Raw genomic sequence first — 20,064 nt, forward strand, 5'->3', positions numbered from 1 at the left:
TCTATTCAGACAGACTTTTTTAGTTGCGTGTTTCCTAGCCCTAATGCCTCAGACATAAACTTGTAAACTCCTTAGTTATCCTTGTACTACAGCCTCTCTACACTTTGTGAGGCCCCTGCTACAGCCTCTGGATGTCCATCATGTTTGTGGTATCCACACTTACCCTTTTCTGTGACAGGCTCTGGTGTTTTGCCATGTTTATCGTGTGCCCACACTTTGCAGGTGTTGCTTTCACTAAAGCCTCTACACACTTTGTACTTTTGGTTGTGATTGAGGAGGGGTGTTGTGATATTTGCAATCACACCTACTTCAGTCCCTTTGTGAGGAGCAGTGAGGGCTCAGGAGACCAGAATCCCATATGCACAGTACGAGAAAGTACCACCACTCAAATCCTATAAAGCATTGTACTTGCACTCTTTTTCTAATGCAATGATAGTACTCTTTTCTTTCCAGTAAAGTGTCATGTCACTGTCAATACACAAGATTGTGTTTATGAGTCCAAGTCTCAATCTTGGAACCTAATTCACTTGTGTAACAATTTGTCCTAGTCAGGGTCAATGTCTTCATGAGTTTCTTTTTCCTCTTTCAATCTCCATAGCTTTCGCATCTGCCATGCTCTAGATCTCGCGTATTTCACACCTTCCACTAGGACTCATATTAGGGCCTTTCAGAACCATAAATCCCTCCACCACCAGAGCTTAAATCCAAATTAAGTGCCTTTTAGAACCATAAATCCCTCCAACACCAAGGCTCATATCCAACTCAACGGCCTTTCAGAACCATAAATCGCTCTAACACCAGGGCTCATATTTGACGCAAGGGCCCTCCACAACCATAAATCCCTCCAACACACCTTTCAACATGGCTCGTATACAAACTCAAAAAGCCACTTGGTTATCCCAGCAACACCGTCCGACTCACCACCCAGTAGTGCCATGGGACTGGCACTCAACTAGGAGGGGGGTAATGTTTACTTCAAAGAAAAGGAAGCAGAAAATGAGGCATCAATAGGAAAAGCGCAAGGCAAAAAAAGGAAAAGACACCCTACAAGAGAGCGGGACTGGAGGAAATCTAAAAGCATGGGAACAACCACTAGGAGTACAAGATGCAACCATGAAAGCCGTAGGAAGCCAAAAGCAAGAAGGGGCACTTTTAAATATAAAGGCACAACCGAAACCTCTATAAAAGAGCTATAGACTCCCTCTTGTGCAATTTGTAACTATGAACGGGTGATAGGACTAAGCTAAGAAGAGAGGAGGACAATGGGAAAAAGGGACTAACGACCATGTAAGAAAAGGGGGATAAGGGGATGACCGCCCAAAAGGGATTTAGGGTTTTGTATATAAAGTTGAAAGGTGAATGAGAAGCTCATTCTTGTTGTGTGGCAAAAAGCTTATTCTTCTTCTTCTTCTCTTCTCTTGTCTTCTTGCTTGTGCTTGAGTTAGCAAGTGAGAGAGTGTGAGAGAGTGAGGGAGTGAGTGTGTGAGAGTGAGGAATCGAGAAGAAGAAGCTCCCCATCTCTTCTCTTCATCTTTTTATCTTATCTTCTCTTCTCTTCTCTTGTCTCTCGTGGCTATGTAGGATGGAGCTTGACGGAGAGGGATTGAGGTTTCTTGAGCTTGCCTCAAGGATCGTGAAGCTACTAGCATGCAAGAGAGAGTGGGGTAGTCAATCAAGCATCAAGGTAAGCTCACTACACCCCATGGGTAGGGATAGTGTGTCGGCTATGTGAGAGGTAGCCATGGCCGCTCGGCTTGAAATGCATGACCAATAAGCAGTCTGTAGGTCTCAAGGGTTGAGCTAGAGAGCTCCCTTTAAGCAGATTCACCCTCCATGGATGTCAACATCTAGCCTTCCTATTGGACAATCCAAAAGGTCCACATCTTAAACTATATTATTTTATGGGCCCATTTTTTATTTCAAATTTTTTCTAATGCACACTACTTTAGAATTACAATCTTGGGTTAGGCACTTTCACAAGGAATCAAGCACACATGCACTCATACATTAACTTGGGCACCCATACACTCATTTTAGATTTTGCATGTAGTAATTGGCTTCCTTGGAGACACTTATAATCAAGCCCCTTACCCTAGCATGCTTTACTCATGACAATTAGGCACAACAAAAGCTAGGGGGCAATACTTGAAGTACCACAACTACACATACTCAGACTTGAAGCTCTATTGCTTAAGAGAAAGGCGAGTGTTTCAATCACAAGTATCACCCTCTCTCTACCTCAAAAGAAACATCTTCTTGATAAGAGTGTCCTCGAATGCACAAGGCGCACATCCTATACTAAAACCCATGCATCTTGACTAAGCACTACCAATGAATGCCCACAATGTCAGGACATCCTAATGTTTTAAAAAACCATGATAATTTCTCTACACCTTGACTCAATGCACCATTGAGCATCTTAAATTCTCAATCTCCACAAGGCTAGTTGATCAATCGCAATGGTAGTTGTAACCTTATAGAAACGCTTGACAAGGAAGAGTCAACCACCTGAGGATTAGCCAAAACCTGTGACAATTGCCAGCCATGAAGAACTGGAGTAGGAACACTCTAGAGTTCTAATGGAATTGGCTCAAGTACGATACAAGGAAAAGAACAAAAGATTGCTAGGGAGGCCTTGCAAGTAGAGACCAAATCACTCCTAACTAGTTTATGTGAGCACTACTTTGATCTCTCAAAACTTGAGTTGAGAGTTAGGGTGAACAAAGTGTAGAACCTTAACAGGTAAAACTAATATCTAAAGTGAAGGGGGGTTAAATTTTCAAATCAACCAAGTTGACGCAAAGTTCTTGAGTGAATGATATATGTTTTGAAGCTTTGATGTTCTTGTCAAGTTTTAAATGTTGCATGGAAATTGACCAAAAAGTTTGATTGTGCACTCTTATGGCAAAAAACAACATTACATCTATTTACATTGCTTGTGAAAGCCCATTGTGCACCATTCATTTCTATTTGCATTTATCACAAGAAGAAAATTGTATGTTGTTGAAAGAAACATGTGTACTTGTCAAGTCATTCAAAAAAGGGAGAGAGAAATCCACCAATAATAAAAAATCAAATGAGAAAAAAAACTTTAGGAACCACATAAAATTGAGCCACAAAAATACTAACACAAGGGGGAAAATACTATAAAACAAAACCTACTGATCACACAAGTCAAGAAATACGAACATAGTGCGACAAGAGCTTAGAAGAGGTGTCTTTGATAAGGGAACTTGCTACTTTACCTGACCTCATTAGCATCACCAAAACCTTAGTTGCATAAGAACAAAAAGTCACCATGTGAGCATCAAGATCAAGTAGTGATGACCTAGGGGTTGACCCTCAAGAATTTTCAATTGAAATCCAATAACTCCTCGCACAACACAAAAAATAGTACATGTGGGAAGACTAGAAAGGGAGATGATAATTGAAATAGAGGAGGAAATAAGGCCAATGATACAACCTTCAAGATGCTACCTATAACACACAAGCTTTTAGGCTATGCTTGGGAGAAAAAGGACACAACTGGTTCACTAGTCTCAATAATTCTAAACACAATGATTTTGATACCCTAAAGGACTTCTTTATTAAGAAATTATTTGAAGTGAGATATGCAGATAATCTAATTATCAAATTGATGAATGTCAGTCAAATGAAAAATAGGAGATTCATGATTACATTACCCACATTCCGAGTCTTTACAAAAGGATTCTAATAGTTGAATGACTCACTTAAAAGGTGGTGTCCATTGTATTCATTAATGGGATAAAGGAGGATGAACTCTATAAAGTGCAAGCAATCAATTCAATTTTGCAACGAGACACACTAGCCAAAGTCTTCAAAGAAGCAATCCATGTGAACAATATGCTCAAGGAGAGAAACACTAAAGCTATATAGGTTGTTGTTAGTCTTAGGATTTGTAATGGTACAACCACAATACATAGTGAGCAACCTCTCATACATATCCAAGACAAAGGAAAAAGTGTAGATATCTCACAAGAAGTGGCAAGACTTAAGTTGGAGCTTCCAAAAAATTAGGATGCACTGCACCGACCCATAAAACCACATATTTAGTACATCCACTATGGTGGCAACCATGTCCCATCATAGTATCTGGATCTGCGACCATGCACCTTTGCAAATTGTAGGAGAATGGGCCACAAGGGTGTGCACTGCCAACTACCAAGAAGACTGTAGCCATACCCAGAACCATACTATTTGATGAATAGATAGTTTAAGTATGGAAGAGGAGCTCCCTCGTTTGTCCTGCACCTAATGACCAATGACCCATAGCTCTTAGGATTGACATTAATCTGACATGAATATCTAGACTGCTTGGACCTACAATCACTCATCCACTGAGTGATGCTCCAGTACACTTCATGGAAGAACCACTCAAAGAGGAACCATATATAAATTCTTACATCACTTATGATGAAGAGGGCTATCTGATCTTGATGAATTTTTTACCGATTCCAGTAAATGACTTTAGGTAGGGGACAAGGTTGAGGCTTAAGAGGAAACCCACTACAAGTACCCATTTTTTGGCTTAAATATAGATAATATTCCTTTCATCCCCTTCCTCAACCATTAATCCTACTACTCCTACTACTCATTATCTAGCACTTTGGGATTCTTTTTGGCACTTTGTACCCCAACTTGAGCACCATTTTTGATAGAGGTGATCATCCGTTGACTTACTGTTTTGGATAGACCTACTATTCACAATTTGGGGCAACAAATCTTGAAGATTAATGCTTCTCTAATGCTTATGCAATGAAGGTTCAAATCTAAGAAGATGTATTAATGCTCAAGAAGGATTTATAGATTGGTTAGAGCTTATTTTGCTTAGCAATCATAAGATTTATTGCTTTCGTACATGTATTTGATGTACTTGATGCCTACGTGCTATGGGAGGATGGTACATGGATATATGGATACTTCCCACTAATGTACATGCATGGCTATGAAATTATTGACCTTTGAGCTTTGGTTTTGAGCTTGATTACATACCTACTTTCAGTGGGCACTTGGTTCATTGGTTTCTTAGTTAGAGGCTTGAAGAGCTATTGTATGTATATGCTCCTGGATGTATATTTGATGTACTTGGGCTTCTTGGATGCTATGAGCCTTATGTATTGAGCTTACTTTGACATTCTATATTTTCTTCAATGGGAGTACATTGGCATTTCCTTGCAGAGCTTGGTTTATTAAAGATAGTGGGAGTCTCTTGTTTGTGTATCCTCAGTTATTTGTTGATGCATATAGTGTCTTTGTGGACATTGCCTACAATGGGTTGATCTACTTTTACTTTTAGATAATACTTATTCCTTTCATCATGTTGTTAGTGGTAGACACATGCTTGTTAAGCACTTTGGTATTCATCTATGTAAATGACACCTTTAGATGTTTGATAGTATTTGGCACTTGGTGGTTTATGCTCTTTCTTAACACTACTAGTTACATTGTACATCCCACTTGCTACTTGGACCTCCCTAGCAATGGGAGCTTATCATTTTTTGGCCTTTTAACTATAGTTGCATACTCTTTTACTATAGTTTTATAGACAAAAATGTTGAAACTCTATTTTGAGTCATTTTGTTGAGAGCAGACACTTGGTTTGAGCACTTTAGTGCGGCATTCATTTTATGGATAGCCATACATTGTATTGCACCCCACCTCTTGTATTTAGTTTTGGGAATGATTTACTACTATTGTAATAGCCCATTCTCCATTTTCTTTGCAATCATAATGGCATATGTTTCAACTGCTTCTACGATAGTGCCATTTTCATTATAGACAAGTTGGGTGTGGCAGTAACTTCGATATTGTAAGTTTTGGATCAAAAGAAGAGAATTAGACTATAGAAAAATAAAGAGGTAAAGCCTAAAGAGTATGATGTAGAAGCTTGGGGTGATCTTAATAAGTTATGCAAGTCCACTATTATTTTTTCTATGTCAAAGCAAGTTTAATATCATTTAGACTAAGGGTAGTGCTTGGTAGTTATGGGAGAAAATATGTAATCTTTATGATAAGCAAAGCCCTACTTCATAGTTGTATTGGCTTAAGAAGCTCATGGATCTTTGCATGAAGGAAGGCGCTACCATATCCTCTCATTTGGATGAGTTTCATTTTATTTCTAGCCAGCTTTACTTCCCAAGGGATTACCTTTAAGGAATTCAAGAAATGGAGTACAATACATTGCCTCTTGCATTCGGTTTTGGGGCTAATTTACTATTATTAAAGTAGCCCATTCTCTCTTTTATTTTCAATCATAATAACATCTACTTCAAGTGCTTTTGGGGATAGTGTCGTTTCCAACATAGACAAGTTGGATAGCAATAACTTCAACTATTGAAAGACCTAGATATGGCAAGTTTTGGTTTAAAAGAAGTAAATCATGCCATTGAAAACTAAAGGGGTAAATTCCAAAGAGTATGATGTAGAGGCTTGGGCTGTGATCTTGATAAGTTATGTAAGTCCACTATCATTTTGTCTTTGTCAAAGCAAGTTAACTTTAATGTCATTGTTGAGACTAAGAGTGGTGCTTGGCAATTATGGGAGAAAATACGTAATCTTTATGATAAGCAAAGTACTTCTTTACAATTGTATTGGCCTAAGAATCTCATGGATCTTCGTATGAAGAAATGCACTAGTATGTCTTCTCATTTGAATGAGCTTCATTCTATTTCCAGCTAGCTTACTTTGCAAGGGATTACCCTGGAGGAGAATGTCAAGGCTATGTTCTTACTTGTCACTCTCCTTGAGTCATAGGATACTTTCTGCACTACCATAAGCACTAATGCTCCTTTACATGGTTTTAAACTCAAAGATGTAGAGGGTGCCTTGCTTACTGAGAAAGTAAATAGAAAGAATAATAATGTAGCTTGCATCTCTCATGCACTCACTATTAGAGGCCATAATGATGGCAAATATAGTTATGACTACCATGGTAGATATGCACAACAACAAGGTAAGTCAAAGTCTAGATCTCATATGCAAGGTTGCAATAAATCCCATGGCCCCAAGCTATCCCTTACATGTCATTATTGTAGATAACAAGGTCATATTCGCTCGCAGTGCCATAAAATACACCAAGATATGTGTGATAAAGGCAAGGGAAAACTATAGAAATATGCTAAGATATCAGATGATCACAGCATCGCAAAGTTTACTATCAAGATTGAGGAGATAAATGCATTGGAATATAGTTTTGATGAGTACATTCTAGCTGCTCCTTCATCTAATGTCTAGTTGATTAGTGATTGAGGTGTGTAGAGTGATCTTTCAAGAGGAGCCTCCTATTACCATACAACCATGCCCAGTTAGACAACCTACAACTACTCATGATGTAGTGGCCCAAGATCCACCTATTATGAAGGATCATGATCTTGAACAAAGAGGACATGATATACATGCCCATAGCCAATCTTGAGATGCTCTATTAGAGCCTCATGTCCTCCTGATCATTATGAGCCCTTTGTGCATTATGTCATGGTGACAAATTCTAGCGCGACCCTTACTTATTAGAAGGCTATGTGCAAAGATGATAGACACTCTTGAGAGAGAGGCATGTAGTCTAAGTTTGATTCACTTAAGAATCATATATGGAATTTGATTCCATTGTTTAATGAAAAACATACACTGCCATGCAAGTGGGTGTATAAGTGGAAGAGTACCCCTAGTCACTATAAGCTAGTATATAAGGGTTGTCTATGGTCAAGGTGACTATCTGTCATTTGGTTTTGGCCATGGTTGTATAGATGGATCTAGACTTGTACAAGATAGACATTAAGATGGCTTTCTTACATGGGGATCTGCATGATTATATCTATATGTAACAACTTAAGGGCTTTGTGGAAAAGGACAGGGAGCACCTAGTGTGCAAGTTCATGAAGAGTCTTTATGGACTTAAGCAAGCACCTATGTAATGGTATCACAATTTTGATGCTTATTATATGGCAATACCTGACTGGTAGACAACATTGGGATGTTGTACATCATGAGATACCTTAAGGACACTATAGACTTATGCCTTTGCTATGGCAACCAAAATACTAAAGTCATGGAATACACAAAATTAGATTATGTAGAACAAGCACATAGTAGGAAGTCCACCTCTAGCTATGTCTTCATCTTTGCTGGAGGTGCTATTTCTTGAATGTCTAGGGTGCAAAAATGCATTGCCTTGTCTACTACACCGAGGCTGAGAACATTGCAGCCACACTAAGACTTGTAAGGGGGCCCTACGATTAGGTCGCTTGGTTACATACCTTGGTATTGTATATATGACTCCTACATTGCATTAAGACTCTATGAGTGCTATCCATTTGGTACGTAATTCAATCTTTCATGCAAAGACTAAGCATGTTGAGGTCCATAAGCATGTTATCAAAGAGGTGGTTGACAACAAGTAGATAGAGCTTGTCAAGATCTCTATATATGTGAATCTTGTGATCTACTCACTAAAAGTCTCCCAATGGAACGTGCAACTTCCTTGAGAAGATGGTGGGCATAGAATGAGATTATATCTATTCCTCATCCAATTGTACTTATATATATATACATTGTACTTTGCTACCTTTTCTCTTGTTTTCTCCTCACTTAGACACATGCACCTTTAACTGGGAGGTTGTTGGGGGATTTAAGGCTGCATGTGCCTACCCATCTATATCTATCTTTTTACCTATTGTCCGCATACTTGTACACTATAAGTGACAGCCACTCATCACTATCACTTTATTCTTTATTATTTACTTTGACAATAGAATAAGGGAAAGGTAAGTCACACATTGTGTTTGTTGGAGTTCTCACATATTGTCTTGCTCTCTCTTCTTGTTCCAACCTCCATAGCTATTGCAATTTACTTCTACTTATACTCTCATTCTTACTTACTATTTTTCACATTTTACTAAGTATGGTATAATTGTTTATAAGTCTCTTTCAATGCCATTGGAGTAGAGTGTAAAGTTAAGAGCTAATATCGGGGATAAGATCGAAGACTCTACTACGTTCAAAAGGATAGTAGGGAGTTTGATTTATATGACTATCATAAGGCTAGACTTGAGTTATGTTATTGGGTTTGTTGAGAGTCAGTTTATGTAGATATCTAGAAAGCCTAATTTAGATGCAATTAGATGTATATTGAGATATGTGATGTCCACCTTGCATTATGGGATTTTTTATAAGGCAAGTAAGCATATATATTTGTTTGGATACACAGATAAAAGTCGGGCCTAAGGATATAGATTTGTTTGGATAGACAAATAAAAACTAGGCTATAATATATCTAAGAAAATATCTTCCAACAAATTCATGTTTTCTCTTGGTAGTGAAACCCTAGTTGGAGTACTAAAAAGAAACCTACGATGCTTTATCAAGTATAGAGACTAAGTATACAGGTATTGTTACATATGATATGTCTACAAAAGTCATTCTTTGATTTGGGTATGTATGTAGATGGTCCAATTGTCATTCATTATAAAATGTAAGCAACAGACAATTAGCTAGACACCTTGTATTCCATGCTAAGACAAAACACATTCAAGTGCATCACCATTTTGCGAGAGAGAAAATACTTGCAAGTGAGGTTGACTTAGTGCATGTTAACATATAAGATCATGTAATTGACATTTTAAAAATGACATGGGATGTAAAGAAGCTTCAAAGATTTGAAGCCTATTTGGAGTCACAAAGATGTAGTTGAGCTTGAGCAGAAGTATTGAGATGTCAAGTTTAATATGTGCATATATTGATTATGAACCACCTAGCTAGCTAAATTCACATATCTATAATTAACACATCAATGGTCATTATATGGCACCAAGCATTGTTTAACACAATATGGTACTTTTCTTTATACTGTATCTTATCGATACTTTGTGTATAAATAAAGTGCAATCCAATACAAAGGAAAGTTACACTTATTGTATTTGGTTAGTTACATCTACCTACAACTGGCATAGTTATAGTGCCAGTCAATTACTATAATTAATTATACATTATTTAACATAGTAAGTCACTTTCCTTTTTGTTGTATTTTATCTATACTTTGTGTATCTTGTGTAGTGTGTGAAGAAAAAAGAAAAACCAACAATAGAATGTTTTGACCTTCATTTCTATTATTGTACTTTCAAGTGAGCTTCTTCTTGTGTGTATTGTACATATTTGGCACAAAGTTTCAACAAGTTCCCCCCCCATGCAACTCTTGACATATGAAGGGATGATCTATGAGAGAATGAAATGTCACCTACTACTCAATATCATGGCTAGTCCACCACACCAACCAAAATCCTATCCATGAGCTCAACCAATAAGATAACTCGTTTTTTTGGAGAGAAGCACAACCAAGACTTAAACCTTCAACATTAGTGATTATAGAGCGTGTGCTTTACCAATCCACTATTCGGATGTGTGTGAACAATGAGTGGTCAATATATATTTTAGCATGGCACACAAGGTTACAGTGGTCCAAATGTCTAGCGCCCTAGTGTGTAACCAACCTAAGTATGTTCCTATACTTTTACTGATAGGGTGCAACAAAACTAAGTTAGTGTCACATTCTTAACTTAAGCTTTTACTCCAGTACACAAATAAATTTATTCTATTCATTTCTAACCAATACTTTCACTAGTATGTGTATATAAAACTATCGTATTATAGCATTCTTAATTACTTAAGATGGGATATTCTAACATCTACTAAAATTTCATAACTTAAGCTTTTTAAACGAATATTAGTACTCAACACGTAACTTGAACAGTGGTATACTACATCCTTGTGGGCTGATTGGATTTGCACGAATCGGCCAAAGGAAGGGTGGAGAGAGATGTCATCTTCTTCTATGTCAGTGATCAACACAGTTTATAAACATGGCCTACGTGAAGAACAGGTGATCATCAGGCCTCTTGGTGAATAGGCGACAGCGTAAACGGATCTCTCTCTCTCTGTCTCTCTGTCTGTCTGTCTGTCTCTCTCTCTCTGCGCACGCACGAGAGAGAGAGAGAGAGAGAGAGAGAGAGAGAGAGAGATTCCAACAGTAGAAGATCCTCCGATGTCAAGAGATTGTATACAAAATAATTGCACGCCTTTAGGTCAAAAACCTCTCATTTACAGTTTATTGTTGAAGTGTGTAAGGACGAACGAATGAATCATAACTTCACACGGGCATAATGCCAATGCTTTTTCTGAGCTGTTCAAACACAAAGAATGTTACAATGGTGTGAGGGGCGATCCTCATCCAAACAGGAATAAATCCCTTGTACAAGCCATGCGGCCCTTCCGCTCGCAGCGTCTTCCAAAAACAATCAAAGGTTGACGAATACAACACGCCTTCGCCGTTCGGATGAACGGGTTGTTGCATGATTCTGGTAAAAAGAAGAAACCCAGATCACAATCTTGCCTAATGACAATAATAATGAGCAACGATAACAATAATCTCTTGCTTCTTGTTGTGTGTGTGCGCGCCTGTGTGGGCAATTGATAGAATGAGCAAGGTCAGTGTAAGGGTGGAAGGTCTGAGGGGGCCTCTCATCAAGAATAAGGTGTAGTCTATGCAAACAAGAGAGAAAAGTTGCCAGTCCCATCATCATACACCCAAAATTCTTCTCATGAAGAATACTTTCTAGTACTGGCCGGAAAGTACCAATAGGTGAAAACCCACTTCATTGCCATCCAATTGAAGAAAATGCACTTTTTCACAGGAATGCTAACACCCCAGATAGTGGAAGGGCCGGTATACCCAAGTTCGAACTATTCTCAAACATAAATAAGATTTTCTCCACTGATGCACCAATAGCTTGGCTTATAAGTATTGGCCAATCTCTGTGATGAGGTGCCTATCTTTGTGATGAGGTTTTATGAACTTAAGATCGGGCTGTGTTTGACAGCAAGATGTGGCCTGTGCTTGTTCATGATTGAGCAAACGGCATCACATAATGAGCTTTTTGCATGCATACTTCTAGGCTCCTCAGTAAGTATGGTAACATGGAGACCTGAGGTGACTCCAGGAATGACTAAACTGAAACCAAATGTGACTCTTATCTGTATTTCAACTGAACAAGTAAGAATGGCATGCGAAGCTACTGCCAATATCTGTCCCAATGTGGATTGTCACTATCCATGGTTTTTGAAATTTCATCCCACCCTTGGGAAAAATTGTGGGGTTATAATCCACACATCAATTTACTAGGACAGGACACTAGTCCTGTAGCATTTTGATGGCACTACTAGACTATTTGGAATGGTCATTGGTTTACCAAGAGCTGTGTGTGCATAGCTTGTCTTGAGGGCAACACAGCTCATCTTTCCACACAAAGGCTACTCCATCCAAATTCATACGAACTGCAAGGGCCACAGAAGCATCAATCTTTTAAGGGGTTTCTCTATGATATGTTGTGTCTGAAGCTTGGCTAGCAGAAAGGAGTATTGGATTATCCTACAATTGGAATCGTTCTCTCTACACACACGAGTTTGCTTACAGGACTGAGCCAATCCAATCCCCTCTTTGCACTCATATGCATGCTGTGAAGTGGTCAACAGACTCACTGCCTGGCACATATGGACAGCTGCTCACAGAGCAGTTAATGCTCATCAAGATTCCTCACCAGTGAATGTGGTGCAACATGTCTGGCAGATGCTCTCGAAGGCCACTTGGATTACATGTAGGGTACTGAACAGTTCAGCCAGATGGACACCATGTCGCCATGCCTTTTCCTTACACATTAGCCAGCATAGACTGAGACATAGTCCTTGGTGGCTGTTCCAACCACCACTTACAATTCTCTGGTTCGAAATTTTCATAATGAATAGCTGGGTTCTCAGAATCATTTGGCAGAGTTTATTTTCTGAGATCAGCAAGGCCAGAAATATATTTTGGCATCAAAGATACTCGTGTCAATAGAGCTGACATGGTGAAATGCGAGAAATTTTCTCTCCAAGCAAAAAAGATTGCAAAAACAACTCGTTCATTTCTCAACACATTCACTTAATCCATCAAATCAAACTCATATTTAACATAGCAATCTTTGACCATCGAAAATTTCTTTCAGTGTTTCCATTTAATAATTTAGAAAGTGTACCTTGTCCTGACGAGATCTACAGGTGCAATAACAATGGCAGTGACGAGCCCTGCTACCATTGAAGAAATTAAGTGGCACGATACTCCCTCTTGTACAATATTAGCATTCAAAAGTGCATGCTTAGCATGATCATAGCTTGGTGCCTGTGCTGCATTCAGAAGTGCCGCCCTTTGCATTGTTGGGCCTAGCCCTCTGTAAAGACCACATACACCTTCAGTTTGGGCAATCTTAGCAAAAGCCTGGAAGGGACCACTGTAATTCCATTCGGGATGAACCCCTGGGAAGAGCACACTTTTGATTAGTCTAAACAGTCATTTACCCCATTTCTAGTATACCCAGTTTCCATTTAGAAAGCCCAAACAACAAGGAGCGTCATTTACAACCAATTCACAAATAAGACAAGTAAATTAGGAAAATTCGTTGCATTGAGAAACAATCATGAAAAGACTGAAAAACAGGGCATGCACGAAGAACCAACAGAATGGTCACAAAGAACTTCACCCTTCTCAATTTCTAAAATTTTGGAGATGTAGTAAACATCTACACAAGGCTCTATAAAGTAAATAGATCAGCTCAAAGATACTGTAACAAAGAGACATTTTCTATTTCCTTGATGAGAAGAGCACTGGGCAAAACTCACATTCTGCACAAAAGGAAATGGTAGCTCAAGCGATAGTTACCTCCTAGAGGAGTCCTCAAAGATCGAGCCTGCATTCTAACCATAACCACATCAGTGGGATTTGCAACTGCACTGCCTATCACTCCAGCTGTAGATCCAGCAATAACCTTGATCCATAATGGCGTGTGAGCTGGATTATCACCTCCCAGAACCTACATCAAATCCATAATACAACTAAGCAGTGACAATGCAACTCTATTGGATCATTCTAGTACTGAAGTCAACATTACAAACTGTCTACATCAAGCAAACCACACTAAAAAAGAAAGCAAAACATAAAATCACACACAACTATCAGTAGAAGCACTTCAAATCCAGAAAGTCCTTTATCTAACATAAACTTAACTATCTTTCATTTTCAGGTTCAAACATCTACTACCACAGCCCATGCAAATCCCACGTCACTTGATGGATAATCAATGTTATTGTAGCCTAGTATTAGGTGAAGTATAACTATTAACAAGGGAACCATGAATGGAACTCCATATGCTGAAGATGGTCTTATTTGACCTGGCAGCTGAGGCAATTATGGACCTGAAAACCTCAATGCTGTTTTCCAGCAATTCCGCAGGAGCAATGGTGCTGGAGCTCATGAAAGGGCACTAGTTTGCATATACCAGATCATGCGGATAGAATTGAGCCTATGCTATAAAAAATAATGTCTAAACCATTCACCTGCTTATGGAAGAAGTTTGGCAGTGATATTTTTTTATATTATCATACTCAAGGTCATAAAAGTTGCTAGAAGTACTCGACAAGACTGTACAATCTTAATACCCTCCTTTATGTCTGGAATTATTGATGAAGCCTTCTTTCCAGGTGTAGTATTCGAGCTTTCTCCTTTAGAATAGAACTGCTGGCTGATGACTTCAATACTGGACACATTTTTGAACAAGAATGAAACAACTTCTATAATAAAACCAAAGTGATTATACAACAAATCATAAACAAATTGTTTTGATCTGTCAAGCTTTTGCTGTTAGAGACTGCAAATTGAAACAAGACATCTTGGCATCAACGCACATAATGTTGCAGAACCTGTTTGAACTGGGTAGCCTGTGAAAAACCTTTCCAAATGCTTCTAGAGTTAAGAACCTGGATAAGCCTGGATGATTAACTGTTAGGACCCACTGTGCCATCCAAGATCCCCAAACAAATCAGAACTTGTGTTTCAATTTGCACTGTACATACTGCATGAACAAGCTAACTGAGCGTTTGCATCAACCATAGTCCCACTCACTGAAAATGCAATGAAGATGTTAAATGGTCCCCGACTATTATACCTCAGCACATTTGCTTGAAGGATTGCTTGCTTGATGACCTTGACCTTTTCATGGAGATCAAATTGATAAGGATAAGATTGGTCACAGCTTTAAAGAAGCGGCATCAACAGGGTCACAAAGGTTTCAAGAGGCTCATGTCTAAACCGCATAAGAAGATCATGAACAACCAAGCCCACGAAAATGCCCAACACTGTTAGGCTAACATGTCGTGGAAGTCAGCTCCTTTTCATGCAAGACTCCACGCATAATGCCTTCACAAAGCCTTTCATAAAGCACAGAAGTTTAAGAAACAGCAGCAACTTTGGCTTGAGTATAGTTGTGTGATATTTTTATTCATAGCATGATGCTTACTTGTGACCATAAAAAATCACTATGAACCATTTTGCATGCAAACAAGAAATATTACAAGAAAGAAGCTTTGAATAGAATTGGTAGTAGAAACACTTAGAAACCACCATGTTTTCTCACCATTTTAAAGGGTTCATATGCTCCCATGCGAATACTAGAATATGATGCTTCTCTAAGTAATGCTGCCCCTGTACCTCTCCACAATCCAGTAAAGCCCTCATTTTTCCCAATGCGAAATATGCCTGAAAGTAAACTGCCATATAATCGTTCCTGCAGACCATTAAAGATTCGGAATAACTTTATTTTTGTGCACACAATCCACTTAACAACCACTGTGTGACACGTTTCTTGAAATCTTCAAAACAAAAAATTGGGCAGCTAGACTTCAAACTTTGCATTCTCAGCCAAGTACTAGAAAAATGTTAGCTGCAGAAAGCTCACCCTACTTGAAGACAAAGCACCATCCAACTGCATCCGAACTTTCACAACATTCACAGGGTTTGTTACAAATGCTCCACACATGTTGCTAACACCAGCTAAAGCTGTTACTGTCAGACTTCTGTGCCAGTCCTTCAATTGAGAACTAAGGAATGGAGCACTTGATACCTTCCCTGCAAACCATTTTTGTATATTGAGTGCATAACACACATGTCTAGATTTTCTTTGAATTTGAAACGCTGTAGAAAAATAAAATCTTCTACAACAAAAGGAACATAAGCATGTTTTGCAAGCTCATAGTATAATAGCATGTTGCAACAAAAGCTTCTAACAGAGGAGAAGAGGACTGAAGCATAGATTGAGAGGCTGGCAGTCCAAGAGGTCAGGAGTTGGAAGCATTGGGGGTAGAGATAAGAACCTAAAGGCAAACTGCAAGATCACACAAAAAGTGCTGGTAGACCTTGATAAATTAAAAAAAAACACAAGAAAATTCACAATTTAAAAGAAGCCATGATGTCATGCAAAAAGCAGAGGAAACAAGGTGAATAGCAGTGGCTAAGAAGCTGAGAGGGTGTAAAAAGGTAAAAGGTGAAGAGATCCTCTTGGATGAGCCTATCGAGGGAGACAAATGCAGAAAGATTTGTGCTTTACATGTAAGAGCGACTCGGATATCACAGGAGGAATCTGAATTCATAGAAACTACTTCATCATGAAACATACTCACCATAGCAACATGGGATGGGGGATGTAACATGGCTGGGATGGGGACCTAAAATTTTACATGTTTGGAACTAGGAACTAGAGTCTGGGTGGAGATGACAGGCAGCCCAGAGAGCTTGGAAGATGGGAGTTGGTGAAGATTGCAGGAAACTAGTTACTGGGCACTGGGTGGAGTTGCCGGTTGGCGCAATGGTAGGGAGGCTCCAGCTGGCCAGCAATGGTGATTCCTTAGTCACATAGAGCAGGATATGTGACACATCACTGTTAGGAGCAGTGTGGACAGGTGCAGAAAGGTACAACGTGATACAGCCCAGGTGAGTGTGTCAGGTCCAATGTACCACTGCCATGTGGTGTCCCCCTTCAATGTCCCACACATCCCCCCTGTCCCCTAATGTCGACAGATCCCCTTTTGGCGGCTGGTCAAAATGGGACGAACCAATTTGGGATGCAGGGGATGGGGGTCTAGGACATAGGGATGCAGGGGACACATCCTGGACCCCTTGCTATATAGCAAACCATTCACAAATGTATGACAAGTGGGCAAGGACGACACTAGGGAAAGCTCTCTTTTGCTGAAATTCCTTAGAGAGCCATAAGGCATTCCTTGATGAGCAAGGAGCATTGAGGAGGAACCAAATCTATTAAGGTAATGATTTTGCGCAAGCCTAGGTCACACCTAGGAGACTTTGCATGGAGCATACACCAGAGGCATGAGAAAAGGGCAAGGATATTGGGACAGACGAGTTCACCTCTCATCTAGGGCTCCCCATCCTGAATACGCCAAACTGCAATGGTTCCATGAAGATGCAGGCTTAATTTTCTGAGAAATTTTCTAGTTGGGATCTACTATAGATACAGTCACAAGAGCAGTCTTTCATTGATAGGAGTCTGCATAAGCACACACAAGCACATAGAGTAGGTGGGACACATAGCTGAAGAGAGAGTAGCCATCCTGTACAGAGAGGAGGTGATAGAAGCACTCAATGAGATCAAGAGGCCAGGTATATGTGGAACAAAGTCAGTACCAAGAAGGAAAATCTAGATTGCAATACCCCAATCACCCAAACCTATGATACCACCGGATACGAGTCACCATTATTCCCACTCTATGTGGACATGATGGAGTTCTCTAGCATAGAAAATATACTCCTGCAGGGCTTCTGCATGAGTCTTCAATACCCACAAAGCCAGCCAGCAGAGTCCGGACCCTACAGAATCCATTATAAGGAAACAACATATAAGAGGTGGGCCTCAAAAGGACCTCATAATATAGCAGATATTACAACATATGGGAGAGAGCTCCTGGACCTAGGAGGAGACTTGCGTCTCGTGAGCACAACTCTAGGGGTAATAAAGGGGAGGGGCAGGTCAACCCTCTGAATCACACCACACCTTCTAGTGTCTTATTAGACACAAGAATCAGGCAACCAAGCTAGGAGTGAGGTGTTTTACTAGATTTCTTTAAGCCAACACTACAAGACGTCTTAGAGTATTCAAAAAACACCACCACCATGACCCCATTGCCTTTCCAGACGTTTGGTGTACTAAGCCTGCTCCCTTTACTGCATACATGATCAACCACCTCTCCCTCACCCCCAGGGAAGACGGCAACATATGAGCATTTTGATGTGCAGGATAACATTCAGTTCTGGGACTGCTGGAGCTTCCACAAGTTCCTATTTTTTCGACATCCCATACAGAGGAGCCCAGCAGTATTCAAATACTAGCAGTCATCACTGAACGAGGTACCACCTGTTGCACTTGTGTTTCACATCCTTATGCTCACTCCTAAGCAGACCAGTTGAGTTCCAAAAAGCACATTATAGCCATAATCATTACATGCAGTGATACAATCTTATAGTGCCAGCATGAGCTTTCCACCTTGTTAGTTATAAAATTTCTCATTTTGTATTTTGCAGATGGATGGTTATCCCAGCTCCTCCAGTTCTTGAGGTCTCAGACATTTCTTTTACAACATTCAAGTTCTCTCATGGCATGACTTAATGATGTGGGCTTTGTTCGGGTTTGCATACACACGCATGCATTTGTGCATGTGTACCTGAAGGATTGCACTTTTTTTCTTTTCAAGCATGTATGTGTGCGTGGGTGCCTATGCACTCCTTACAAGGATGATTGCAATTTCCAAAGGTGACAACTTTTCTCTGTGAAGTGATGCACGTGTACCAGAATGATGATGGATCCATGTAATTCCTTTGATCAAAGAGCTGTTAACGTTAAGTTACTTCAACGTCCAGAGCTGGTAAGTCCTTACCTTGGACTGGTGAAGGGACCTTGGGAGCATCTTCAGCCAAAGACCTTTCTTCCATGGGGACAAAAAACAACCGTGGAATTGCGAATTCTGCTCCCCCAGTAAACTAAATCGGAGATCACTTCATTGCCCACTGAGGCAACCTAGCGAGATTTTGATTTGATTATGCTCCTGTAGAAGCTCCAATCTCTCAGGGATGTGCGGGATTGATCTGTTCAGTGGCTACTATCAGAAAACTCCGGTCCGATGTTCTTTTCCTGTAATGAGCCAGGGACGTGCAGGGTTCAGAATCATCGCTGCGATCTGAGCTTTTTGCATCCGGGGCATTTACTGGATCAGTATGACTATTAGTACGCCGATCGATTAGAAAGAGTGGGGGATCGATGATGGAGAAAGGACGAATGGGATCTCTTGGCATTATAAGCATCCCTATGAAAAGAAGCTGTCCGGCGAGTCTGAAATAAACGAGGTGCTAAAGATAGTGATGTACCGCTAATATCGCTAGTCTCTCACGTCTTCTGTTTTTTTTTTTGTATAGTGGGCTGACGAAGACATTGACCTTTGCCTGGATCTAACACTGACCGAGCCCACTCATCATATCTCAATGTAGATTTTACCGTTTTTTGCTTTGTCTTGGCGAGTTCCTCATAATCTACAAGCCCACAAATACGTACTTCTAACGTTGGTCCATAAGACTGGTGGAACTCTATTGGCTTTTGCTAATAATAGCTCTTTCCAAGATGATTCATGAGGGTGTAGGGGCAATAGTCATATACAATTCTCTAAGGATTTCGTTTTCATCTGGCAAGCTATAGAAGATGAGGCATCATTACAATTTCTCATTTACACCTAGTAGCAGATCCCATTTCCTTTGCCAACATTTGTAGCTTTCTCATTTGTCCAAATAGCCTTATATATTATTAGCCACATTAACGCCAAGTGTAATTGGGTATAAGCATCTTAAAATACTATAGAGCTTGACATCTGTACATGGCATATAGTACAATGTAATTATTCATACCATGCACAATCCATAGTAATTGCAGAATGAACATCCAATAGAGCAAACTACATAAATATTATTATTTAGAATGGCAGAAGAAACCAAAATGGTATATTGATTAGGCATAATACTGAATACATTAGATACATTGCATGGATGTTTATATATGAGAGACGATTACAACTAGCAGCTAATAAGTGTGCATAGATTTGAACAGACATCAACATATACCCTATGACTAATGA

The 20,064-nt window shown here is 39.6% G+C and overlaps 1 protein-coding gene across 1 annotated transcript; it reads right to left on the reverse strand.

Moving 5' to 3' along the window:
• Positions 1-11,064: 11,064 nt before the first annotated feature.
• LOC148038800 (uncharacterized) lies at positions 11,065-19,308 on the reverse strand. Its single transcript, XM_087674656.1, has 6 exons — positions 18,820-19,308; positions 15,831-16,000; positions 15,510-15,659; positions 13,760-13,910; positions 13,080-13,356; positions 11,065-11,366 (listed from the first exon to the last, which is right to left on the reverse strand). Exons 1-6 carry the CDS (start codon positions 18,872-18,874, stop codon positions 11,159-11,161), a joined length of 1,011 nt encoding a protein of 336 aa, XP_087530782.1. The 5' UTR covers positions 18,875-19,308; the 3' UTR covers positions 11,065-11,158.
• Positions 19,309-20,064: the final 756 nt, after the last annotated feature.

The sequence above is a fragment of the Lygodium microphyllum genome, chromosome 3 (genome assembly GCF_053477565.2).
Source record: "Lygodium microphyllum isolate KBCC chromosome 3, Lygodium_microphyllum_v1.1.10, whole genome shotgun sequence".
Lineage (NCBI taxonomy): Eukaryota > Viridiplantae > Streptophyta > Polypodiopsida > Schizaeales > Lygodiaceae > Lygodium > Lygodium microphyllum.